This window comes from Oncorhynchus nerka, linkage group LG18 (genome assembly GCF_034236695.1).
Source record: "Oncorhynchus nerka isolate Pitt River linkage group LG18, Oner_Uvic_2.0, whole genome shotgun sequence".
Lineage (NCBI taxonomy): Eukaryota > Metazoa > Chordata > Actinopteri > Salmoniformes > Salmonidae > Oncorhynchus > Oncorhynchus nerka.
Window position 1 is genome coordinate 53,402,660 of NC_088413.1, and position 27,216 is coordinate 53,429,875.

Consider the following 27,216-nt stretch of genomic DNA (forward strand, 5'->3'; position numbering starts at 1 on the left):
AAATAATGTAATAGACTTACTGTTTTATGTTATTAAAAGGGTTATTAAAAGGGTTTTGTTCAAACAGTGAAGTAGGAAAGAAATCAAATATTTTAATTTGGGGTAACTGGAATAGATTAGGGAAGTTAGGGGACCGTTTAAGTAGAAATGAAGCATTGTTTGTTATTAACTTGATGAAAGGTAGCCTATATTCTAACACGTTTTCACTTGAGTTGTATTTGACTGCATAATCTATCAGCACGGTTTCCCATAAGAAATCTCACAACAGTTTAAAATGGTGTAAAGAAGTCTTCTTGAAGTGCCCTCCTGACAGTAAGCATTTGCATGATACTTTCCAAAATGATTCAATAGCTAATAAAAAGAAGTGTATAATAGCATTTAGCATCCTAGAATTCAAAAACTGATGAAAGCAAGCAGCCAATATTTTAAACGCCCTCTCACTATTCTAAGACACGCTCTGCCACTTAAGCAGAGGTCCATGAGAGTCTGTGGGGAAGAGTGCGTGCTGCAGCCTCAGTCGATCCTGACAACATGGCATTAACAAAATGAGTCCAGCAACGCTGCTTTAATCAGGCCCTATTACACGGCCCATCAGGTATCACTACACAGGTTCCTGGCTGCACATCTCCTCCACAGCGGTCTCTAAAGGGAGTTTACAGCCTCTGGATGAGGGAGGCTTTTCGTGCATCACCTACACATAACTAGTGAGGCGACAACCAAAAGACATGACCAAGATGGAAGTCTTTGATGAGAAAATAATGCTTGTCATTATTTAACCACATGCATTAAAAAAGGTGCACTCCGTAGTTTAACATTTCAGTCAATAAAGAATAGGACCAGGTGTCCTATTTCTGTGTATTTTGGTCTAAACCTCCATTATGTGTAATTCATACCGTTACCACAAGGGGAAGTACAGCCATGGAGAGGGCCTTCACCCTCACCTTAAAGCCCACCTCTGTATTAGAATTCCAGACCTTTCTTCAGATGAAGTAGATCTGCCAGAGTGAACCAGCAGGCCTCTTCAATAAAGGATGAATAAAGTTTGCATAAGCCAACAGAATCCACAGTAAGCCTGACGACCTTGTCCTGTCAAACCTTTACAATCTCTCAACGCATAAGAACAACCGTCCCGGAGTCCGGCCTGCCAATTAATATCATGTTCACTAACACATAGAACTCTGCCTCACTAAAACGGTGGCAAAGTGACAAGCCATTTCTTTGTGTTTGCCCAGCTAACAAAGACGAGCTCTTGTGTAGAATAGATAATTGCCTGTCAGGGTGACCCAGTGTAGAGTAAGAGCCTCTGTTCTGTGTTAAAGGCAAATCTAACCAGCAAGAAAGGGCAATATCCCAGAATCCTCGTGGGTCATTAGGCCATAACAGTGATCGTGTCAACCCCAACAAGGTAGTGTGTAAACAACATGGTTTCTGACCCTTTGACTCAATGTGTTCTTGGTGACAGTTCAACGGGACAAACCATGTTCATTGTTACATTGACAGCAGGATGTTATTTTTATCCGGGAAGTTAACGAGTCCAGTAAAGCAATACAATACTGTACATTGTGGTTACACTAAAGACGTTCAAGCTATATCTATAACAAACTATCTAATAGTGTATGTGACTTTTGATTAGGGTCCTATACTCCCAGAGGTAGTTGCTTCGTCATCCCTATTCCCCATGCTGGTCAGTCAGAAGAGGGGCGTCCCACACAGTTATTGTCCCACACCGGAGCAGCGTCATGATATTTGTTTTGCACTGGTGTGAGACTTAAACTGGAGGGGACAGTGGTGGCAGCACTCTGACATTCTCTTCTTTCTACTGTCACTAGGTCTCTGGCTGTGCGGTCACCTCCGTTGGCAGTCACGCTACTCATTGTGCTTCCTGGGAGCTGAGAGTTGGCTTTGATGTGATTGAACAGGCATGGCATTGCCAGGTCAATGTCTTTCTATGGGCTATATCCAATCTAAGTCTATTAGATTGAAAGCATTAGCAGATTTGGGGATTGGATATTGATAGTAAAACTAATATTTTGAGTCAATTACTGGTTGAGCTGGTGGTTACATAAATAAACTAAAAACCGTTGCCAAAATACTGGAATAAAGCGTGCTTTGTGTTGGTGTTTAAGTATGTATGTGTGTTGTTGCATAAGTGAGACACTACACAACATCCCATTACACCCAGTATGCAGATGACCATTTCACTGGAGTTGTCTGACAGAGTGAATGAGAGTTAGGCCCACAGATGTTCTCTGTTTTGTCATATTCTTCAGCCCCCCGGAGGACAATACAATAACCTCTACCCACACTATAACTACAGCCCAGCCAGCAATACACTACTGTATTTGTCAGGGGTTACACTGTACAAGTTAAATAAGGAATAAAAACATACAAGCTGTGGTTTATGATGTAGGAGGGAGAAGATCAGGGCAGAGGCATATAGCAATGAGGAGGAGAAGGAACTTTAACAGCAGGAGTAGCTGGGAAAGGAAAGGAACTGTCCTCCACTCAATAGTAATTGGCTAATACAGCTTTTTCTATAGAGGGAATGATATATTTTTTAAATGCATTGTTACAATAATGATCAAGCAGTACTACTTCTATAAAGAATAAATGATCAGTATTGCAATATTCCCCTCAAAGTAACTGTTTATGAATGTTAATACAAAAAGCTTTTCTGGAGTTCGCCCTTTGAATCACATTTGATCAAACACATCTCTCTCCACGATAGCTCCCCTCTCAGGTCTCTAGAACAGGTTTACAGCTGATTAAGAACAGGGTCTTCCACAACCCCCTCTCTGGCTCAGGAACACAGAGGAAGCCTTCCCTCCCTACCAGTAGGCTACCATCTACCTCCCATGTAAGGATAACATGCTACAACATGGACATTACTTCATATTGCTTACCTAGGTGGCCAATTCATATAGGAATTGGTTGTGTTGTGAACGTATGTTATTTTGAATATAAGCTTGTGTATATTGTTTAGTTAGAGTGTGGGAGTGAGTTAATATTCCTTGTGACTAAAGGTTAGTTCTCATTGGACTGGTTCTTCCAACATCTCAGGAGTAACTGGATTTAATGATGATGTATCATAGTACAGTTAAATATCATTAGGTAGATTTAATGATGTATCATAGTACAGTTAAATATCATTAGGTAGATTTAATGATGTATCATAGTACAGTTAAACATCATTAGATAGATTTAATGATGATGTATCATAGTACAGTTAAATATCATTAGGTAGATTTAATGATGATGTATCATAGTACAGTTAAATATCATTAGGTAGATTTAATGATGATGTATCATAGTACAGTTAAATATCATTAGGTAGATTTAATGATGATGTATCATAGTACAGTTAAACATCATTAGGTAGATTTAATGATGTATCATAGTACAGTTAAATATCATTAGGTAGATTTAATGATGATGTATCATAGTACAGTTAAATATCATTAGGTAGATTTAATGATGTATCATAGTACAGTTAAATATCATTAGGTAGATTTAATGATGATGTATCATAGTACAGTTAAATATCATTAGGTAGATTTAATGATGTATCATAGTACAGTTAAACATCATTAGGTAGATTTAATGATGATGTATCATAGTACAGTTAAATATCATTTAAATATCATTAGGTAGATTTAAAGATGCCTTTAGGAGGGGCAATCCTTAAAATGAAAAGTCCTCAAAGTAAATGGGAATAATAACTCGGTCTCGTTATACAACCAATCAGATCTGAACATGTAAGTGGCATTCTCGACATACAGAATGAAGGACTTTTCAGTTGAAAGACAAAACAGACCTTGGAGTGAGAACACTAGATCTGACTAAGAGCTTTTTCTGGATCAAAATGGGGCTTAGGTGGTGGGCGTGGCCAATGGTGCAGTCGCAGTGACAAAACGTCACTGGCTAATTTCCTGCAATTATATTCATTTTGTCATGTGGCGGAGATGCAATTTTGCAGTTTTAATGCAAATATACTGAAATTCTACACATTATCTTTCCTATTTTCACCCCTTTTTCGTGGTATCTAATTGGTAATTAGAGTCTTGTCTCATCGCTGCAAGTCCCGTACGGACTCAGGACAGGCGAAGGTCGAGAGCCATACGTCCTCCTAAACACAACCCAACCAAGCCACACTGCTTCTTGACACAATTCCCGCTTAACCCAGATGCACCAACCAACGCGTCGGAGGAAACACTGTACACCTGGCAACCGTGTCAGCATGCATTGTGCCTGGCCCGCCACAGGAGTCGCTAGTGCGTGATGGGACAACATTCCTGCCGGCCAAACCCCCCCCTAACCCGGACGACCCTGGGCCAATTGTGCGCTGCCCCATGGGTCTCGCGGCCGGCTGTGACAGAGCCTGGACTTGAACCAAGATCTCTAGTGGCACAGCTAGCACTGTGATGCAGAGTCTTAGACCACTGCACCACTCGGGAGGCCCCCACATTATCTTTCCTACATACTTAATATCTGGTTTTAGTCGTTTAAATTATTGTTTGGACATAGGCGGCATGAAAAAACTGAAAAGGCAGAAAAAACCCTGACTTTCATAGTTAGTGAGAGCAAGAGAGAGAGAGATGGTGTGTCTTGTCACTGTGTCTCTTACCTCCCAGCAGTTTGGACTGACAGTTGACAAATTCTGGCTTGCTCTGAGAGCTGTAGCGCTGGCAGGTGTGGTGGAGGATCTGGATAAAGGTGCACTTTTCGCCGGCCGAGCCAGCCACCCACTGGTCAAAGGCATTGTCAAATGCCAAGTCAAACTCTGGACAGTCCTTATAGAGAGAGATACAGAAACAGAGCAAGAGAGATAGAGAACAAGCATGACCCAGGCAGTAGGTGTTGATATGGGATTTCCCCCAAAGAAATGGGTCGGGTCATGTCGTCAGGAAAAACTCAGCCCTCGGCAGGGAAGTTCAGTGAACTGTAAACTCACTTTGTTGGGGTCACAGCCGTTGACCTGTCTCAGCTGGTCGATGGTCCACATTGACCTCTTGGCGAAGGACGATGAACCTGGGAACTGCTTCACCTTGGTGATGGACACATGGGAAGGCTTCTTATTAGTCACTGGGGAGAAGAAATGAAGTAACATTTAGTTCAAAACTAAAATAAATGATCTGTTAACAATAGTAAGGGATTCAACTTAAATTGAACAAAGTTAGATGCCAAATGTTCATATAATGAAGGTGATTTGTTTTGAACAGAGTGAATGTGAGAACACACTACGGTCACCACAAGCAATGAGAGTGACAAGCTTCCTCCATAGCAGCTGTGTTCAGGAATACAGAGGTCATTGGTGCCAAAAACAACATAGGCTTATCAGCAAAAGCAACAGAAAATAAAAAGCAATTTTTTCCTGAGAGACAGCCAGGCCTAATGTTGACCAGACCTCCCTGTGGCCGGGCCTTGGACATTATAGTTATCCAGTCAAAATATGCCTACTAATCTTTAATTTACTTCCAATGGGAGCTATCGTCTTTAACCCAACCACACAGTGTCTGACAGTATGATAAGGTGCAGTGTGACAAAGAAAATAAAAAGTTGACTTCGTTGGTCTTGTCAGAGTCTGCGGTTATGGCACCTTTTACACTTGACCAGATGCAACTCCCACAAAAGAAAAGCACCCGTTTGTTTGTATTGATGAAAATTATGCATTGCATCCAGTCCTCTGTCGACTAAATCTAAGTGGATATCAAGAACGGCTAAAGCCTTGTGGTAGATAATCTACTCGCAGTATCTGGAGGAAGAGGGAAAGTATAAATCAACACGTGTGGTTGAACCAAAGAGGAGCACTCATATTAGTGAGTATGGCCTGAGGCCTACTGTAGTATCTAGTATCCACATCCTGCCCTGTGACATCACCAGAATATCACCACACCTCCCTGTAGCCCAGACTCTTTCCATGGATCAAAGCGCTGTGTTTACAGATCATCCTGTTCAGGGTTCCGTCATGTGTCAGAACCACTGCATGCGTGCACAGCTGGATCCAGGCACGCCAATATCTTTTGGAAGGGCCTACGTGCTCCTGTGTTGTTTCTGCTGGCTCAAATACCAGGCCACTGTTTCTGCCGTTGTGTCTTTCTGGATAGACAGATAGGCCTTGTGAAGGTCACTCGTATTCTGTTCCGAGTTTGGTTTCCAAAACACAGTCCCATCTGGGCAGGTTGTTATCAGTTACCGACATGTTTTTGAGGCCTAGTGTCCGATCAAGCCCTTCTCCTGTTTTTCACATTGTCTTTTTAATAACATAGGTAGGGCTAGATCCCTGTCTGTTTTTCACATAGTCTTTTTAATAACATAGGTAGGGCTAGATCCCTGTCTGTTTTTCACATAGTCTTTTTAATAACATAGGTAGGGCTAGATCCCTGTCTGTTTTTCACATTGTCTTTTTAATAACATAGGTAGGGCTAGATCCCTGTCTGTTTTTCACATTGTCTTTTTAATAACATAGGTAGGGCTAGATCCCTGTCTGTTTTTCACATAGTCTTTTTAATAACATAGGTAGGGCTAGATCCCTGTCTGTTTTTCACATTGTCTTTTTAATAACATAGGTAGGGCTAGATCCCTGTCTGTTTTTCACATTGTCTTTTTAATAACATAGGTAGGGCTAGATCCCTGTCTGTTTTTTCACATAGTCTTTTTAATAACATAGGTAGGGCTAGATCCCTGTCTGTTTTTCACATTGTCTTTTTAATAACATAGGTAGGGCTAGATCCCTGTCTGTTTTTCACATTGTCTTTTTAATAACATAGGTAGGGCTAGATCCCTGTCTGTTTTTCACATGGTCTTTTTAATAACATAGGTAGGGCTAGATCCCTGTCTGTTTTTCACATCGTCTTTTTAATAACATAGGTAGGGCTAGATCCCTGTCTGTTTTTCACATAGTCTTTTTAATAACATAGGTAGGGCTAGATCCCTGTCTGTTTTTCACATAGTCTTTTTAATAACATAGGTAGGGCTAGATCCCTGTCTGTTTTTAACATTGTCTTTTTAATAACATAGGTAGGGCTAGATCCCTGTCTGTTTTTCACATAGTCTTTTTAATAACATAGGTAGGGCTAGATCCCTGTCTGTTTTTCACATTGTCTTTTTAATAACATAGGTAGGGCTAGATCCCTGTCTGTTTTTCACATAGTCTTTTTAATAACATAGGTAGGGCTAGATCCCTGTCTGTTTTTCACATTGTCTTTTTAATAACATAGGTAGGGCTAGATCCCTGTCTGTTTTTCACATTGTCTTTTTAATAACATAGGTAGGGCTAGATCCCTGTCTGTTTTTCACATAGTCTTTTTAATAACATAGGTAGGGCTAGATCCCTGTCTGTTTTTCACATTGTCTTTTTAATAACATAGGTAGGGCTAGATCCCTGTCTGTTTTTAACATTGTCTTTTTAATAACATAGGTAGGGCTAGATCCCTGTCTGTTTTTCACATAGTCTTTTTAATAACATAGGTAGGGCTAGATCCCTGTCTGTTTTCACATTGTCTTTTTAATAACATAGGTAGGGCTAGATCCCTGTCTGTTTTTCACATAGTCTTTTTAATAACATAGGTAGGGCTAGATCCCTGTCTGTTTTTCACATTGTCTTTTTAATAACATAGGTAGGGCTAGATCCCTGTCTGTTTTTCACATTGTCTTTTTAATAACATAGGTAGGGCTAGATCCCTGTCTGTTTTTCACATAGTCTTTTTAATAACATAGGTAGGGCTAGATCCCTGTCTGTTTTTCACATTGTCTTTTTAATAACATAGGTAGGGCTAGATCCCTGTCTGTTTTTCACATTGTCTTTTTAATAACATAGGTAGGGCTAGATCCCTGTCTGTTTTTCACACAGTCTTTTTAATAACATAGGTAGGGCTAGATCCCTGTCTGTTTTTTTGCATCATCCTGTTTGTTGTGATTGTATCTCTTTGGCGAGGGGAGATGTTTGGATATATTGTACATTTATACAGCTATATCTAACAGCGGAAGTTGTTGACTTTGATCTCAGGATGTGACAGTCAGGGGCTTGGTGTGAAGAGTCCCGTTTTCTAACTGAGCCGCGTGGTGCTTCTGGTAAGATCTACTCTGTTCATTTTGATATTACAGACTTCCAGTGAGCACTGGAAGCACTTTCTGTTTAACCAGTAAAATTACGCATCTACAAAGTGAAAATGGTTTCTTTAAATGGTTCTTTTTGACTAGCACACCTACAGAGAACAGCGAGAACGAGTCAGTCAGCCATGACAGGAGGCATGAAGGGATCCGATGACCACGGCTCGTCAGTGAAAAGCACTTTTTGCCAGTCCTGTCAGGTCCAGTGACAGTGTGTTTGTGCGCATAGGCGACATTGTTGCCAGTGATGTCTGGTGAGGACCTGCCTTATGACAGTCCTACAAACCCTCAGTCCAGCCTCTCTCAGCCTATTGCAGACAGTCTGAGCACTGATGGAGGGATTGTGCGTTTCTGGTGTAACTCGGGCAGTTGTTGCCATCCTGTACCCGCCCTGCAGGTGCGATGTTCGGATGTACCGATCCTGTGCAGGTGTTGTTACACGTGGTCTGCAACTGTGAGGACGATCAGCTGTCCATCCTGTCTCCCCGTAGCACTGTCTTAGGCGTCTCACAGTATGGAGATTGCAATTTATTGCCCTGGACAGATCTGCAGTCCTCATGCCTCCTTGCATCTTTCTGCTGGATTTTTTCAGAGTCAGTAGAAAGGCCTCTTTAGTGTCGTAAGTTTTCAAAACTGTGACCTTAATTGCCTACAATCTGTAAGGTGTTAATGTCTTTATGACTGTTCCACAGGTGCATGTTAAAACCCTTTGCAAAGAAGATCTGTGAAATTATTTGGATTTTTACAAATGATCTGAAAGACAGGGAAAGACAGGGTCCTGAAAAAGGGCCGTTTCTTTTTTTCCTCCTGAGTATAGGTATTTGAAGTTGTCCACATATTCTAAGTCATAACCGTCCAGAGTAGTGATGCTAGACGGGCGGGCGGGTAGAGATCGGTTGAAGAGCATGCATTTAGCTTTGATTGCATTTAAGAGCAATCAAAGGCCACGGAAGGAGTGTTGTATGGCATTGAAGCTCGTCTGGAGGTTTGTTAACACAGTGTCCAAAGATGGACCAGAAGTATACAGAATGGTGTCGTCTGAGTAGAGGTGAATCAGAGAATAACCAGCAGCAAGAGCGACATCACATTGATGTTTACAGAGAAAATAATTGGTCTGAGAATTGAGCCCTGTGGCACCCCCATAGAGACTGCCAGAGGTCCGGACAACAGGCCCTCCGATTTGACACACTGAACTCTGTATGAGAAGTACTTGGTGAACCTGGTGAGACAGTCATTTGAGAAACCAAGGCTGTTTAGTCTGCTGATTAGAATGCAGTGATTGACAGAGTCGAAAGCCTTGGCTAGGTCGATGAATACGGCTGCACAGTATTGTCTTTTATCAATGGCGGTTATGATATCGTTTAGGACCTTGAGTGTGCCTGAGGTGCACCCATGACCAGCTCGGAAACCAGATGGCGGAGAAGGTACGGTGGGATTCTAAATGGTAGGTGATCTGTTTGTTAAATTGGCTTTCAAAAACATTAGAAAGGCAGGGCAGTATAGATATATCTGTAACATACAGTGCCGACCGCAAAGCAATTCTCCCAAAATGGATTAAACAGCCAAATGGTTCTACTGTACAGTGGTTCTACTGCAAGTTGGGAGAGAAGGAGTGTCGTCTACAAAATATCAGAGAGTGAGAGAGTAGACTACTCTGCTGAGACCATAATATTGAATTGCCATCATCCCAACCCCTTTGGCACCGATGCCAAATGAAAAGTGTGAGCTGCCTGCTGATCATAAGACAATACCAAACTGTATACAGAAATTAAGAGGCAGAAATAAATGGACCTGTAAGTAAAGTAAGAGCTCTATAGAATGATGTACTGTAGGCCTGGTTTTAAAGAATCACTTAGGAAGAGAGGCTGCGGTAAGATAAAATGTCAAACTTATGTCATCGCTCAAAATAACGGTGCGTGCAAATCAATAAAGTCATGGAGATTGACAACAAGAAGTGTTATGAATCTTCCCCTTTGGGACCGAACAGCCTTGACTAACAGATCCATCATTAGCATATTCCTCTGCTCAATGGGAAGGCAGCAAATTACAGGCTTCGTGGCGAGCTCGCTTTCAAAACAATCTGCTTGATGCCAGGATGGTGAATAACGGTTATGTAAAGCTTGGGGAAACAACGGGAGAAATGCATCTGAAATGATCCGTTACAGAAGTGAAGTAAAAATACACCTAGAACTGTTTGGGGAAGACATGTTTGTTTTGCTCTTTCGTTGGAGAAATATGATTGGCATTGTCTCAAGAAATAGGATGGGTTTCTCTGTTAGAGGACAAGGCTCATCAGTTAATGAGTGCTGAAATCTCAGGGCCACTCGGCTGTACTCTCAACACTCTGAATTAAACAAGCAGACATCTGAGCCGATCCAATCAGTTTCTTATGCTGCTGTTGACTCCTACCTTGTCTGAGTTTGTCTCCATGTTATCAGACAATTACTACATTCCATCAGAGACCTTGGCTCCAATGTCAGAGAAAGGATTGTGAGAAAACAAAGGTCCCTCAAAGGAAGTTCACACTGTAATCATGATTCTGTTTTCACTCACTCGAGACTCTAGGGTGTTCCAGTAGATAATGAACATTTGAGATAATAGTTAACATTATATGCAGTAAATGCCCGTTTCAAAGTAGAATTAAGAAGAAGCAACTCAGACATTCGTGTAAATCATTACTTGAAGTCAATGGCACTCTCAAAGACCTATCTGTACCATGCAGGAATGAGCATACGTACACACGCATGCATGCACACAGCCACGCCAGGAGGTTCTGAAACATGATTACCCCTCATGCCTGGGCCAGAGACCCCTTCAGAACTTAATATCACTTCACATTATAGGTGTGGACACTTCTGTAGCTCCGCATTTGTCCACCCTCTTTCCATAAAGCACTAAGGTGGATGGGAAAATAAAGCACTCATCAAGCTTGGAAGATGTAAGAGCTTTTTGACGTGCACCGTTTGACTCACTCTTCCTCTATATGATCAATTTCAAAGCTTTCTCCAAAACAGATGGGTGAAACCCTGTTAAGAATTAAAATCCTTCAGTCAGAAATGTTCGGCCAGAGTGGCACCGTGGAGAGAGGGAAGGTTACCATGGCAATCTAATCTGCATGGTACAAAAACAACAACTGATTTCACAGGAGGGGTGCCATCTGTAGCCGGTTAATTTAGGGCAGCGGTGTCACTCATTAGGCCCTGGGGGCCGCATTGGGTCCGGAGGGTCGCCCTTAAAATGTGTTATATTGCCTCCTGAGTGGCGCAGCGTTCTAAGGCACTGCATCACAGTGCTAAAGGTGTCACTACAGAGTGAGCCAAGGTCATCCGACAATAGACACTGATATCAAGGCCATCCCTGTAGAGATTGCATGTTAAGGTAAATTCTGCAGAGAGTTTGGTCCGCTGTGATGTTTAAACAGAATGAAAAAGTGAAAGTTCCGAAAGTGTGTTCAAATGATTTTCCAAAAGCTCTATGGCCAATCACAGCTTTAAAAGTAGGCTAATGTTTCAAGACTCAAACAGCTCTTTTGATTCACTGGAAACCATGTATACAAAGGGATAAACAAACAAGTGAGCTGACTGGTTTCTGAGTCAGTGAAGAGGAGATGCCTTCACCATGCTCTAACTTGTTATTATAGTGCTGGAACGACCCATCTAACGCTGCTCTCTGTCTGGGCCTACAGCATCATTACTGGTCTATTTAAACCTGCCCCGCTCAGGCTGAACTGGAACACATTGTTACACGCCAACAGAGCCTGTCACTGTGACATGCGCTAGGCTAATACTGGCTAGACAGACCACAGCAGCCCACAACAATCCCGTCCACAGTCAATTCATGGGCTCAGGGACAAGGACCTGCTGTGTGGCCCATGTTAGTGCAGAGTGGAGGCCATGCCATGGCCAGACACTGTGGTAGTGTGGAGAGGACACACCATGGTACCTAACAACAGAGCAATGGAGCGCTGCTTGGTTCAATGCTATGTGAGACCCTTAATCAATCACCCAGCAGATGCAGAAGACATCATTTATTTACACGTGGGAGAAACAGTAGAGAAGTGATCGTCTGTGTTGTCATGTGCATTCTCTTAAACAGTGAAATCTTTATCATACCAAAGACAATGTTGAAGTGGTTATTGTGCAAGCTCTGTCGGCTCAAATCAAATAAAGTTTGATGTGTCACATGCTTTGTAAACAGGTGTAGACTAACAGTGAAATGCTTACTTAAAGGCCCTTCCCAACAATGAAGAGAAACAATTTGAAGTAATAGAAAAATATTAACAAGTAACAAATACACATTCAGTAATGATAACTTGGCTATATACACGGGGTACCAGTACCGAATCGATGTGCATGGGTATGAGGTAATTGAGGTAGATATGTACATATAGGTAGGGATAAAAGTAACTAAGCAACAGAATAGATAATATACAGTAACAGCAGCATATGTGATGACTCAAAATAATTAGTGCAAAAACGGTCAATGCAGATAGTTAAAGGGATAATCCACCCCAAACCACTAATTCCTATTATTAACCATGTTAAATAATGGGAAAATCATTTAAGGAAATCCATTGCATCTCAAGTCTACTACAAAACTCACAATGCAATGTTCTCCATTTCCCTGGGCTGGCTGGTTAGCTAAGTAGCTAGTCACAAAACATAGCTACACACAATCACACCAAACTCACAATCACACCAAACTCACAATCATACCAAACTCAATATCAACATGTGAAGTAGCTAGCTAGCTGTAAAATCGCCTAAACATACTGCGCTGTCAATTTAGGAGTCTCTCACAGAGTTCAACTTGCAGCTCGTCTCTGCCACTGAGCTATAAATGGCGTCTCTGCCCAGAGCGAGAGCAGCATTATGTTGCTTTCCCACAGAGCTAATTTTGAGATGGGAAACGTCATTAGAATCGGATTGTGTGACGATTAGCTTAGCAACCGAGTGACGCAGCATGACACGTGAATGCAATTGGTCGACAGTCAGTTGGGTGGGGCATTTTTCCATGAATTGCCCAATGGGATTCCCATCTCCTTCTTTCTGTAATATATCTGTTTCCTACAGACACGGTGCATTACAACATGGTACTTGAAGGAGAAACGGTCTTTAATAATTTGGTAGACTTTAGACTGAGCACATCTATGCGAAATCTGTACTTAGTCATGACGATAAACAGATCGATGTGTTATAGACAAGTATGACCATATCATCTATTGGCGATCTAGTGTATGTCATCGTTTTAAAAGCGTTAGGGGATTATACTAATCTCCAGTGACAAGAATTGTATACCAATTCCTACACAATTCACTATTTTACCCACTGATAGAACATAGGCTTTCACCAAATTGACAGGAGTATCATGATTTTTTATTTCTGGGGGTGGATTATACCTTTAAATCAAATAGCTACCTGTACTAACTGTTTAGCACTTTTATGGCTTGGGGATAGAAGCTGTTCAAAGTCCTGTTAGTTCCAGAGTTGGTGCATCGGTACCGCTTGCCGTGTGGTAGCAGAGAGAACCGCCTATGACTTGGGTGGCTGGAGTCTTTGAAAATGTTTATGGTCTTCCTCTGACACCGCCTGGTATAGAGGTCCTGGGTGGCAGAGAGCTCGGCCCCAGTGATGAACTGGGCCGTACTCACTATCCTCTGTAGCATCTTGCAGTCGGATAGTACGCGGTGATGCAGCCAATCAAGATGTTGTCAATGGTCCAGCTGTTAACTTTGAGGATCCAAGGGCCAAATCTTTTCAGCCTCCTGAGGGGGAAGAGTCATTGTTGTGCCTTCTCCCCAACTGTGTTAGTGTGTGGGGACCATAATTCCTTAGTGATGTTGACACCGAGGAACTTGTTCACGACCCGCTCCACTACAGCCCCCTCAGTTCCCTGTAGTCCATCAGCTTCTTTGTCTTGCTGATGTTGAGGGAGAGGTTGTTGTCCTGTCAAACAATTTATGGACAGAGTTTGAATACATGAAACTCCTGTTCTTTGAGAGTTTACACCCTTCCAGTTTTATATCTCAATGACAGGGACAAATCCCAGGCAGTTTTTTAAAAATGGATTGTAGATATTTTTAATCTCCCTTTAATCCCATATTCAGAGAGTATTTTCATAATATGAAAGGGTCTTTGCTGTGGAGGGGAAAAGAACAGTCCGATCAATGAAAAATGGAGATTAACTGACAGAAGCCGACCAAAATTCCTTTTCATCTGCCGACAGTAACACTTCCCTTTGTAATTTAAATCAGGGACACATCACTACCCAGAACACAGTATCTGTGCATTCTGAAAAGAGATACAATTATTCTCTGCTTCAATATTTGAACAGCTCCAACTATCTGGGTGGACAAGGATGAAATAAAACCCTTTGAAACAGGACACTGGAGAGAGAAAAAGTTATTCATGTCAGTTTGACAGTTGGATGGAGAAATAGGGATACTATTTTCTTTCCAGTCACTTTTTCCAGGTATTTTTTGCCATGTTTGAATCTATTTTGAATTTAACGTCTCATTACCTTCAAGCACAACATCAATTCCGCTGTGATGCAAATGGCTCTGAGTGTGTAGCATATGCATAGGGTAACCTAATGATCATTACTATGACAACACCACAAAATGAGGATGGATTGTCAGGGCATGTTTACTAGAACTGTGTGAGAAGTTAGATAGGCTGATGTTACTCCCAACATTGGGAGTAATTCAACGTATTTTAAAGACTACTACACAAGAGACTTGCATTTTTTTATTAGCATTAAATGGTCAGAGGCTTTTGGATAATGAAAACATGTTCTACCTAGTGCTGGGAGGGGCAGGGGGTTGTTTATTAAACAGCTAATTGACCAACATTGGTTCAATTACTTCAATTATTTTTAGTTCCTTTTTTTGTGAGCCCAATGAGGCATTTCTTTAGCTCTGCAACATCCTTAAGCAGACAAGCCTAGCTAAATAGGATGACTAAAGTCATCAAATAAAAAAGTAGTAATACACAAGTGAAATATTTTATTCTGTCATAGTCATTTCCTATTGATGTGTACCCAATGTGGACCTAACAGACACAACGGAATATTGGCAGTTGTATGTTCACTATTTTTGGCTTTGGAATTTGGATTAAAAAGCTCAAAAAATCATTTCATATCGTTATTTCTTAATGCATTTAATAAAATATAAAAAAATTGAAACCGAAAAAAAAAAGATTATTTTTTAAATAATCAAGCCGAAGTTCTAGGCCTATCTCCTAGCCAAATTATTGCCACAAACTTCAAGCTAGCCTTCAGTTTATATTTTTTTTATTCAACCTTTATGTAACTAGGCTAGTCAGCTAAGAACAAATTCTTATTAACAATGACGGCCTACCCCGGTCAAACCCAGACGAGGCTGGGCCAATTGTGATACTGCCTGGATTCGAACCAGGGACTGGAGTGACGCCTCTTGCGCTGAGATGCAGTGCCTTAGACCGCTGTGTCACTCGGGAGCCAGCCCATTACTCTTCCATGTTCTGAAGGTAATTTCTTCTCTTCTTCTGTCCTTGTGATGCTGAATGTTTTACACCCTAATGAGCTATTTAAAATAAAGCTCAGCTGAAGTGCCTTCAGTCACTTCTGTAATACATTCCATCTAAAACACTCGGCAATAGACCGCTAAATCGGGCGGTAGGATTATTAAAACAGGAAGGTCCCTACATGCATTACTGGGAGTACAGCAATTTATTGAAAGATGTGGAAGTTAATTTGTCTGGATTCTGCTGACAGTTTGTAATAGTGCCAGGGAGATGTTGCTGATTAGTGGTTAAATGAGAGATGAAGAGGATGGGAGTCAGTACGCTGTTCCCCACAGACACATGAGTGATGAGAAGATTTGACAACAGACATAACGGCTATAATGAGGGTCGTTTGGAAGAGCAAAGTTATTGTGAGAGAGAGAGAGAGAGAGAGAGAGAGAGAGAGAGAGAGAGAGAAAGAAAAAGAGTGAGTAAGAGAGAGAGTGAGAGATCCTTTCTTATGACCGACATATCAGGTCAAAGATATTGAGAACACTATTCTGAATGGTGTAACTGCATAAAGTACAAGAAGGGTTTCAGAGTTGTAGCCAGTTAGAGAGGAAAGGGACATTTAGAAGAAGTGGGACGAAGTCACAATCTCTCTGGAAGAGAGCGAGTCATGTTTCTAAAAATAAAGACAAAACAATGACAAGCCATAAAAATTATTCAGATGCAGATACACACAGAGTTCAGGATTTATGACCGACATGTGGCAAGTCAACAGGTCAGACAGGAATTACAGGAATTACATACAGCAATAATGGAGATGTTAGGAAGAGGAAAGCAGGAACACATTCATCACCAAATACAGGGGAAATAAAATACTTCCAGCCTCCATATAGTGGCATCTCATTCCTTCCCTTCTCATTTCTCCTACCGGTCAAGGGGAAATGGAGAGGGTGTGCTGTGAGGCCCTGACTACACACTGAGCCCCTCTGCTCGTTTACCACACTGAGCTCTGTTAATAACATAGGACATTCTCCAGCCCATTCAGCCTGGGCCCTGCTGTGCACATACTAAGAATTCCTCAGGAGCCGGGGCTGGAGAAGTAAGAGAAGTCTTTAATTACACAGGGGCAGAGACATGGTACCTGCCAAGGGGCTTCTCTCCTATTGACTATGTGGTGGAGTGGGTCTGCTCTGCCATCTGATGTCCTCAATGGGGTTTTCTACAGTTGAAGTCGGAAGTTTACATACACCTTAGCCCAAGTACATTTGAACTCAGTTTTTCACAATTCCTAACATTTAATCCCTGTAAAAAATTCCATCTTAAGATCACCACTTTATTTAAGAATGTGAAATGTTAGAAAGTAGAGTGATTTCTTTCATCACATTCGCAGTGGGTCAGAAGTTTACATACACTCAATTAGTATTTGGTAGCATTGCCTTTAAATTGTTTAACTTGGGTCAAACGTTTTGGATAGCCTTCCACAAGCTTCCCACAATAAGTTGGGTGAATTGTGGCCCATTCCTCCTGACAGAGCTGGTGTAACTGAGTCAGATTTGTAGGCCTCCTTGCTCACACTCACGCTTTTTCAGTTCTGCTCACAAATGTTCTATAGGATTGAGGTTAGGGCTGTGTGATGGCCACACCAAAGGCTTTTTTTTATGGCGGGTTTGAAGCAGTGGCTTCTTCCTTGCTGAGCGGCCTTTCAGGTTATGTCGATATAGGACTCATTTTATGGTGGAAAGATACTTCTGTACCTGTTTCCTCTAGCATCTTCAAAAGGTCCTTTGCTGTTGTTCTGGGATTGATTTGCACTTTTCGCACCAAACTACGTTCATCTCTAGGAGACAGAACACGTCTCCTTCCTGAGCAGTATGACGGCTGCGTGGTCCCATGATGTTTATATTTGCGTACTATTGTTTGTGCAGAAGAAGGTACCTTCAGGCATTTGGAAATGGCTCCCAGGGAAGAACCAGACTTGGAGGTCTACAATTTTTTTTCCTGAGGTCTTGGTTGATTTCTTTTGATTATCCCATGATGTCAAGCAAAGAGGCACTGATTTTGAAGGTAGACCTTGAAATACATCAACAGGTACACCTCCAATGGACTCAAATGATGTTAATTAGCCTATCAGAAGCTTCTAAGGCCATGACATCATTTTCTGGAATTTTCCAAGCTGTTTAAAGGCACAATCAACTTAGTGTATGTAAACGTCTGACCCACTGGAATTGTGATAGTGAAATAATCTGTATCACAATCAAAAAGTGAAATAATCTGTCTGTAAACAATTCTTGGAAAATGACTTGTCATGCACAAAGTAGATGTCCTAACAGACTTGCCAAAACTATAGTTTGTTATCAAGAAATTTGTGGAGTGGTTGAAAAACGAGTTAACCTGTTGGTACTAGGGGGCAGTATTTTCATTTTTGGAAAAATAACGTTCCAAAATTAAACAGGATATTTTGTCAGGACAAGATGCTAGAATATGCATATAATTGACAGATTAGGATAGAAAACACTAATGTTTCCAAAACTGTAAAAAAAATACCCTGTTCCGATGCGTCCCTATTGAGCTGTGAATGCCCTATCAACCAGATTACGCTTTCTACGTATTCCCCAAGGTGTCTACAGCATTGTGACGTAGTTTTACGCATTTATGTTGAAGAATACCCGTAGGCGGCTTCATTGCGCAAGTGGTCACCTGATGATCCCAGAGAAATTCTTGCGTAAAATACAGAGGTAGCCATTATTCCAATCGCTTCTACTGAGAAACCAATTGTCCCGGTTAATATATTATAGGATACTTGAAAAATACCTTGAGGATTGATTATAAACAACGTTTGCCATGTTTCTGTCGATATTATGGAGCTAATTTGGAATATTTTTCGGCGTTGTCGTGACCACAATTTCCGGTCGATTTCTCAGCCAAATGTGAAGAACAAACGGAGCTATTTCGCCTACAAAAATAATATTTTGGGAAAAAATGAACTTTGGCTATTTACCTGGGAGTCTCGTGAGAGAAAACAGCCGAAGTTCATCAAAGGTAAACAATTTAATTTGATTGCTTTTCTGATTTTCGTGACAAGGTTGCCAGCTGCTAGCAAGGCATAATGCTATGCTAGGCTATCGATAAACTTACACAAATGCTTGTCTAGCTTTGGCTGTAAAGTATATTTTGAAAATCTGAGATGAGAGGGTGATTAACAAAAGGCTAAGCTGTGTTCCAATATATTTCACTTGTGATTTTCATGAATAGGAATATTTTCTAGGAAGATTTATGTCCGTTGCGTTATGCTAATTTGTGTCAGATGATGACAACGGTCCCGTTCACGGGATGGGGTGTCACTAGAGGTTAATGACTCCAACCTAAGTGTATGTAAACTTCTGACTTCAACTGTATGTTCGCACAGCTGAAAACTTGTACTGATTAAAGTTCTGACTTCAACTGTAATTGCAGAAGGGTTTTCTAATGATCAATTAGCCTTTTTAAAATTCTAAACTTGCCATTGGAACACAGAAGTGATGGTTGCTGATAAAGGGCCTCTGTACACTGATGTAGATATTCCATTTATTTATTTTTAAAATCAGCCGTTTCCAGCTACAAGTCATTTACAACATTAACAATGTCTACACTGTATTTCTGAACAATTGAATGTTATTTTAAATGGCCCAAAAAGGTGTTTCTTTAAAAAACAAGGACATTTCCTTTTTTTGTATTTTATTTAAATTTTACCCGCTTTTCTCCCCAATTTCGTGGTATCCAATTATTAGTAGTTACCATCTTGTCTCATCGCTACAACTCCCGTACGGCCTTGGGAGAGACGTAGGTCGAAAGCCATGCGTCCTCCGAAACACAACCCAACCAAGCCGCACTGCTTCTTAACACAGTGCGCATCCAACCCGGAAGCCAGCCGCAATGTGTCGGAGGAAACACTGCGCCTGGTTAGCATGCACTGCACCCGGCCTGCCACAGGAGTCGCTAGTGTGCGATGAGACAACGATATCCCTACTGGCCAAACCCTCCTGAACCCGGACGACGCTAGGCCAATTGTGCATCGCCCCACGGACCTCCCGGTCACGGCCGGCTGCGACAGAGCCTGGGTGCAAACCCAGAGTCTCTGGTGGCACAGCTAGTACTGCGATGCAGTGCCCTAGACCACTGCACCACCAGGGAGGCCCTACAAGGACATTTCTAAAGTGACCCCAAACCTTTGAAGGGTGGTGTACATTTAGGAAAATTGCACATTAATTAATTGGCAACAGCCTCTATATCCTCCCACCTATCCATTTCCTGTCTCAGGTAGCCCACAAAAGTCAGCATGGATAGAGCGTAAGAATTGACAAATATTTGCCATATTCTAATAAATCTCATGTGCCAACATATGGCCACAGTCTGTGTTGAAATCTGAACTCCTGTAGATCTGGGAAGGGATCACTACCGCTACCTCACTTTCCAACCAAGGTGCATGAATTGAGGAGGAAACAGATTCAGCAACACTTGAAGGACAAATGGAATTAAATACAAAAAAAGCTTCTTTATTGCAAAGCGTTGAAACGCCGCATTTTGGCCTTCAGGGTCTTCTAAAGTAATTGTATCTGAAATAATTGGATGGTGAAACTTGCATCCAGCCAAGGTGGCCAACCAGAAAAGCAAGAAGAAAACATTATTTAGCTGAAAAATAGATTTAGCAAGAAGTAGGCATTTAGAATTAAAATGTGGATCTCAACTTACTCCTCCAATACTCCACATCTAACAGGTATAGTAAACAGAGCCTTGTGTTGAGATTTTCAACATTTAGGTACCAATCACTCAATCATTCATGCGTCACCGTATCTTGCATCACACAACAAATCACTCATTCAAGTCAGGTTGACTCGCATGTTTGTAAACTAACGTCAACTTTAGTCCATGAAGAATTCATTACATTTCAGGTGCATAGCATCTTAAACTCGTCCACCTTTGACCATTCTCCTCCTTCCTACAGAGTAAATGATGGATGATCTCTCTGTTAAATAGCAGCAATGCATCTCCCCTCACATCTAGTCAATCAGAAAGGTACTGGGGTCGGTCGGTGGCATTGTGTGGAATCCATCTTTAGAAAGGACAGATGGAGCCTAGGAGTTGTTAAACAAGCACTTTTAAAAACGATATCTCAGATGGTTCTCCTACACCAGGGACAAAGTGGACTATAATTAGAACCCAATGGGCAGTCATTTCAGAGGATATCCTGCATGAAATCCATCTATCAGAATCAAAGCCCGTTTCACAGTTCGGATCAGTGTTCATGAGGAGAGCTTATACAAAATCGTTACTAGTTAATACATTAAATTATGTAAGCGAAGTGATGATACAAACCAATCAAACAATGCTACCAAAGTGTAATCCATTTTGTTACGATAGCTTTATAGTTTATTTGTCGTCATTAAAAGAGGGGGTCTGGGATCACTCAATGACAGACTCATAAACAGGGGTCTATAAATATTGAACACGTTTGTAAAGGAATATATACACACAAACACACTGAACAAAAATATAAACGCAACATGCAACACAATGCAAAAGTTCATAAGGAAATCAGTAAATTGAAATACATTCATTATGCCCTAATCTATGGATTTCACACAACATAAATAGATATGCATCTGTTGGCCACAGAAGATCAGTATCTGGTGTGAGCTCCATTTGCCTCATGCATCGTGATAGAGTTGACCAGCATAGAGTTGATCAGGCTGTTCATTGTGGCTTGTGGAATGTTGTCCCACTCCTCTTCAATGGCTGTGCAGAGTTTCTGGATATTGGCGGAAACTGGAACACGTCGACCCAGAACATCCCAAATGTGCTCAATGGGTGACATGTCTGGTGAGTATGCAGGACATGGAAGAACTTGGACATTTTCAGCTTCCAGGAATTGTGTACAGATCCTTGCGACATGGGGCCGTGCATTATCATTTTTGATTTAACCACTGTTTTACCAGGTAAGTTGACAGAACACATTCTCATTTACAGCAATGACCTGGAGAATAGTTATAGGGGAGAGGTGTGGGGATGAATGAGCCAATGGGATGATTAGGTGGCCATGATGGTATGAAGCCAGATTGGAAATTGAGCCAGGACATGGGGGTTAAAACCCCTACTCTTACAATAAGTACCATGAGATCATCAGGTCAACCGTTTAACATCCCATGCTGAAACATGAGATGGAGTGGAGGAATGGCAGGGCAATGGGCCTCAGGATCTCGTCATGGTATCTCTGTGGATTCAAATAGCAAATCAATGAAATGCAAGTGTGTACGTTGTCCGTAGCTTATGCCTGCCCATACCATAACCCCACCGCCACCATGGTGCACTCTGTTCACAACGTTGACATCAGCAAACCGTTCGCCCACACAACGCCATACTGCCCGGTACAGTTGAAACCGGGATTCACCTGTGAAGAGCACACTTCTCCAGCGTACCAGTGACCAGCGAAGGTGAGCATTTTGCCCACTGAAGTCGGTTACGACGCCAAACTGCAGTCAGGTCAAGATCCTGGTGAGGACAACTAGAAAGCAGATTATCTTCCCTGGGACGGTTTATGACAGTTTGTGCTGTCTCAGACAATCCCGCAAATGAAGATGCCGGATGTGGAGGTCCTAGGCTGGCATGGTTACAAATAGAGTATATTACAATTTGATATTTTACTTTATAGGGACTGAATGTTGAGTTAAGGCTCCCAGGCCTGCAAGGACAGACCAGATACAAATTCAATTAGCACTAATGTGAGAAGTAAAAGCTGTCGAGGCATTTGGGCCCAACAAGTGGCAGAAGTCTTTGAAGCGTCCTCTGAAGCCCCCTCCTGCTGTTCAAAGACAATACAATGGCATTTTCTACAAGAAATCTGCCTCCAGAAATAAAAGCACACATGCACTGTTGGGGTGAGTGACTCCGAACTTAATGGCAAGCCACAAGTTATATATTACATTTTTTTCTTGTGCATTTTGCTTCATGACTCCTGCATACATTGTTGACTACAAACATTCTTTACCCAACCGTAGGACAAACGGTTTGTTCCCACACTCGGGATTCTGACTATATTGGTTACACACATGTTGGCTTCCCATCCTATTCCAACCACCTCTCGCCGGCTTTGTATTCATGTTACCTGATGAAATTGCTGTACAATATGATCTTTTTGACATCTGATGAGCACATTCAGATGTCAAAAATCAGCAGTGCAGAGCTCTCCCTGTCCTCTGCTGTGCCTTGATTGTATTACTGCTGATGACATCTGGAAATGTGCATATACACCCTGGCCCATCTACTATTGCTAGCTCAAATTCTGACTTGTGCTCTGATATCTCCTAAACTGATTTCTGCTCATGTAAAATCCTGGGTTTTCTACACGTTAATGCAACCGCTGTGTCAGTTTTCAAAAAAATCATGCTATAATCTGAGTACAGCGCTCAGAGACCAAAACAAGCCATACAGATATCCGCCATGTTGTGGAATCAACAGAAGTCAGAAATAGCATTATAAATATTCACTTACCTTTGATCTTCATCAGAATGCACTCCCAGGAATCGCAGTTCCACAATAAATGTTTGTTTTGTTAGAAAAAAGTCCCGAAATTTATGTCCAAATACCTCCTTTTTGTCACGCCTTTAGTTCACAAATCCAAATTCACGACGCGCAGGCAAGACGAAAACTAAAATTCCATGTCAAACGATGTATAAAATAAATCTTCAGGATGTTTTTAACATAAATCGTCGATAATGTTTCAAGCGGAGAATTCCTTTGTCTTTAGAAATGCAATGGAACGCAGCTACCTCTCACGGGAGCGCGCCTGACTGAGCTCATGGCCTTCTGGCAGACCCCTTACTCAATCAGCCCTTATTCTCTCCTCCTTTCCAGTAGAAGCCTGAAACACGTTTCTAAAGACTGTTGACATCTAGTGGAAGACTTAGGAAGTGCAATCGGACCAAATTTACACTATCTTGGATAGGCAAAGAGTTGAAAAACTACAAACCTCAGATTTCCCACTTCCTGGTTGGATTTTTTTCTCAGGTTTTCACCTGCCATATGAGTTCTGTTATACTCACAGACATCATTCAAACAGTTTTAGAAACTTCAGTGTTTTCTATCCAAATCTACTAATAATATGAATATTCTGGGCCTGAGTAGCAGGCAGTTTACTCTGGGCACCTTATTCATCCAAGCTACTCAATACTGCCCCCCAGCCATAAGTTAAACTCGTTTTTCAACCACTCCACACATTTCTTGTTAACAAAATATCGTTTTGGGAAGTCTGTTAGGATATCTACTTTGTGCATGAAACAAGTCATTTTTCCAACTATTGTTTACAGACTGATTATTTCACTGTATCACAATTCCAGGGGGTCAGTAAGTTGACTGCCGTTAATTTTCTGGAATTTTCCAAACTGTTTATGTCATGGCTTTAGAAGCTTCTGATTGGCTAATTGACATCATTTGAGTCAATTGGAGGTGTACCTGTGGATGTATGTCAAGGCCTACCTTCATACCTCTTTGCTTGACATCATGGGAAAATCAAAAGAAATCAGCCAACACCTCAGAAAAGAAATTGTAGACCTCCACAAGTCTGGTTCACCCTCGGGAGCAATATCCAAATGCCTGAAGGTAACACGTTCATCTGTACAAACAATAGAGCGCAAATATAAACACCATGGGACCACGCAACAGCCATACTTCTCAGGTAGGAGACGTGTTCTGTCTCCTAGAGATGAACGTACTTTGGTGTGAAAAGTGCAAATCAATCCCAGAACAGCAGCAAAGGCCCTTGTGAAGATGCTGGCGGAAACAAGTACAAAAGTACCTATATCCACAGTAAAACAAGTCATTTTTGGAGAAATGTCCTCTGGTCTGACGAGAAGCCACTGCTCCAAAACCGCCATAAAAAAAGCCAGACCGCGGTTGCAACTGCACATGGGGGAAAAGATCATACTTTTTGGAGAAATGGCCTCTGGTCTGATGAAACAAAAAAATAACTCTTCGGCCTGAAAAAGCATGTGCGAGCAAGGCCTACAAACCTAACTCAGTTACACCAGCTTTGTCAGGAGGAATGGGCCAAAATTCACCCAACTTATTGTGGGAAGCTTGTGGAAGGCTACCCGGAATGTTTGACCCAAGTTAAACAATTTAAAGGCAATGCTACCGAATACTAATTGAGTGTATGTAAACTTCTGAACCGCTGGGGAAAAAAACTTATTTCATCTTTATTTAACCAGGTAGGCAAGTTGAGAACAAGTTCTCATTTGCAACTGCAACCTGGCCAAGATAAAGCATAGCAATTCAACACATGGAATGAATAAAACACACAGTCAATAATACAGTAGAAAAAATCTAACAAAAAGTCTACTATATACAGTGAGTGCAAATGAGGTAAGATAAGGAAGTTAAGGCAATAAATAGGCCATGGTCACGAAGTAATTACAATATAGCAATTAAACACGAATAGTAGATGTGCAGAAGATGAATGTGCAAGTAGAGATACTGGGGTGCAAAGGAGCAAGATAATTAAAAAAATACAGTATGGGGTTGAGGGAGATAGATGGGCTGTAAACAGCCCATCTATGTACAGGTGCAGTGATCTGCTCTGACAGCTGGTACTTAAAGCCAGTGAGGGAGATACGAGTCTCCAGCTTCAGTGATTTTTGCAGTTCGTTCCAGCCATTCGCAGCAGAGAACTGGAAGGAAAAGCGACCACAGTAGGAATTGGCTTTGGGGGTGACCAGTGAGATATACCTGCTGGAGCGCGTGTGCTGAGATAAGGCGGGACTTTACCTAACAGAGACTTGTAGATAGCCAGTGGGTTTGGCGACGAATATGAAGCGAAGGCCAACCAACAAGAGCATACAGGTCGCAGGGGTGGGTAGTGTATGGGGCTTTGGTGACAAAACAGATGGCGCGGTGATAGACTGCATCCAATTTGTTGAGTAGTGTTGGATGCTGTTTTATAGACGACATCTCCGAAGTCGAGGATTGGTAGGATGGTCAGTTTTACAAGGGTATGTTTGGCAGCATGAGTGAAGGATGCTTTGTTGTGATATAGGAAGCTGATTCTAGATTTCATTTTGGATTGGATATGCTTAATGTGAGTCTGGAAGGAGAGTTTATAGTCTAACCAGACACCTAGGGATTTGTAGTTGTCCACATATTCTAGGTCAGAACCGTCCAGAGTAGTGATGCTAGTCGGGCGGGAGGGTGTAGGCAGCAATCGGTTGAAGAGCATGCATTTAGTTTTACTAGCAGTTGGAGGCCACGGAAGGAGTGCTGTATGGCCTTGAAGCTCATTGGAGGTATGTTAGCACAGTGTCCAAAGAAGGGCCAGATGTATACAGAATGGTGTCGTCTGCGTAGAGGTGGATCAGAGAATCGCCAGCAGCAAGAGCGACATCATTGATATATACAGAAAAAAGTTGCACAGTGGCCATACACACAGCCCCGTCTCCTCTGCTAAGTTTTCAGGATAAAAACTTTTAACTTGATGGACAGACAGCGTGGTGATGAGTGAGATCAGGCCAGGGGTTATAAAGGTTAGACAGGATGAGGACTGGCATCTTGGTATGTCTCTCTCCAGGCATCTCCTCTCTGACTGGGCTTGGTGACAGGGCTCTCTGCTGGACCTCTGGTGGGAGCAGGCAGGGGCTTCCTCTGTGTCCCCGTGTGGGTTCCGCTGTGGTATTTGTCTTAAGGGTCATGGAATGGCACTCCTGCCGATTGCCTGACAGCGCACACCCACACACAAAGCACTTGCCCTCATACAGAACAAACACATCAGCTGGAAGAGGAGATTGCGTTTTTTATCATTTTGAAATGAATTTCACTCATTTCAAATTGCTGTAGAAAATGATACATCTATCTATTTGTCTCACACTCCAAAAAGAACTCAAAACAGGAATTTATGTTCTGATCTTTAAGGCTCTGTTTCAATCCCAGGATGGAAGACCGTATTGCTTCATATCATTCAGGGCTCAACAATTAACGCTTGTCCTCTTGTCTGGAACCATTTTTAAAAAAAATAGTTGGACAAGAAGAATATAGATTTGTTAAATATATGCTAAACGCCAGTCATGTTTGCCAAATATATTGAAGGATAATTAACATGAACATCTAAAGTCTTGATCCTGTCGAAGTACTCTGCATCGTTCGTTCAGATCAAAATGGTCACAAGACCGGCGAGTGAAGGACCGTGCCTGTTGAGCACAGCACATCATCTACCATGAATCTGAGTGGAGGCGGTCAGCATTTTCAAACTATTTAACTATTTGTATATTACTCTTCCTGGGGTCCAAACACATTAAAGCACTTACATTACACATAAAACTTAACATTATTACACCACTACATATCCATAATACAAGATGTATAATACCACCATACAACAATATTACAATGTACTTGTGTGCAGAGTGCGTGTGCAGAGTGCGTGTGTGTGCGTATGCATGTGTCTGTTCCTGTGTGTGTTTGTGTCTCTTCAATGTCCCTGCTGTTTCATAAGGTTATTTGTATCTGTTCCTTAAAACTTATTCTACTGCTTGCATCAGTTACCTGATGTGGAATAGAGTTCCATGTAGTCATGGCTTTATGTAGTACTGTGCACCTC

General features: G+C 41.7%; 1 protein-coding gene across 2 annotated transcripts in view; it reads right to left on the reverse strand.

The window, feature by feature from the left end:
* The window catches only part of LOC115146085 (syntaxin-binding protein 6-like), a 101,394-nt gene that overhangs the window by 9,307 nt on the left and 64,871 nt on the right, over positions 1-27,216 (reverse strand). For both annotated transcript variants that reach the window (XM_029687882.2, XM_029687883.2), the window contains 2 exons: positions 4,952-5,082; positions 4,625-4,790 (listed from right to left, as the gene is read on the reverse strand). In XM_029687882.2, coding sequence (XP_029543742.1) covers positions 4,625-4,790; positions 4,952-5,082 — 297 coding nt within the window. The remainder of the gene's footprint in view (positions 1-4,624; positions 4,791-4,951; positions 5,083-27,216) is intronic.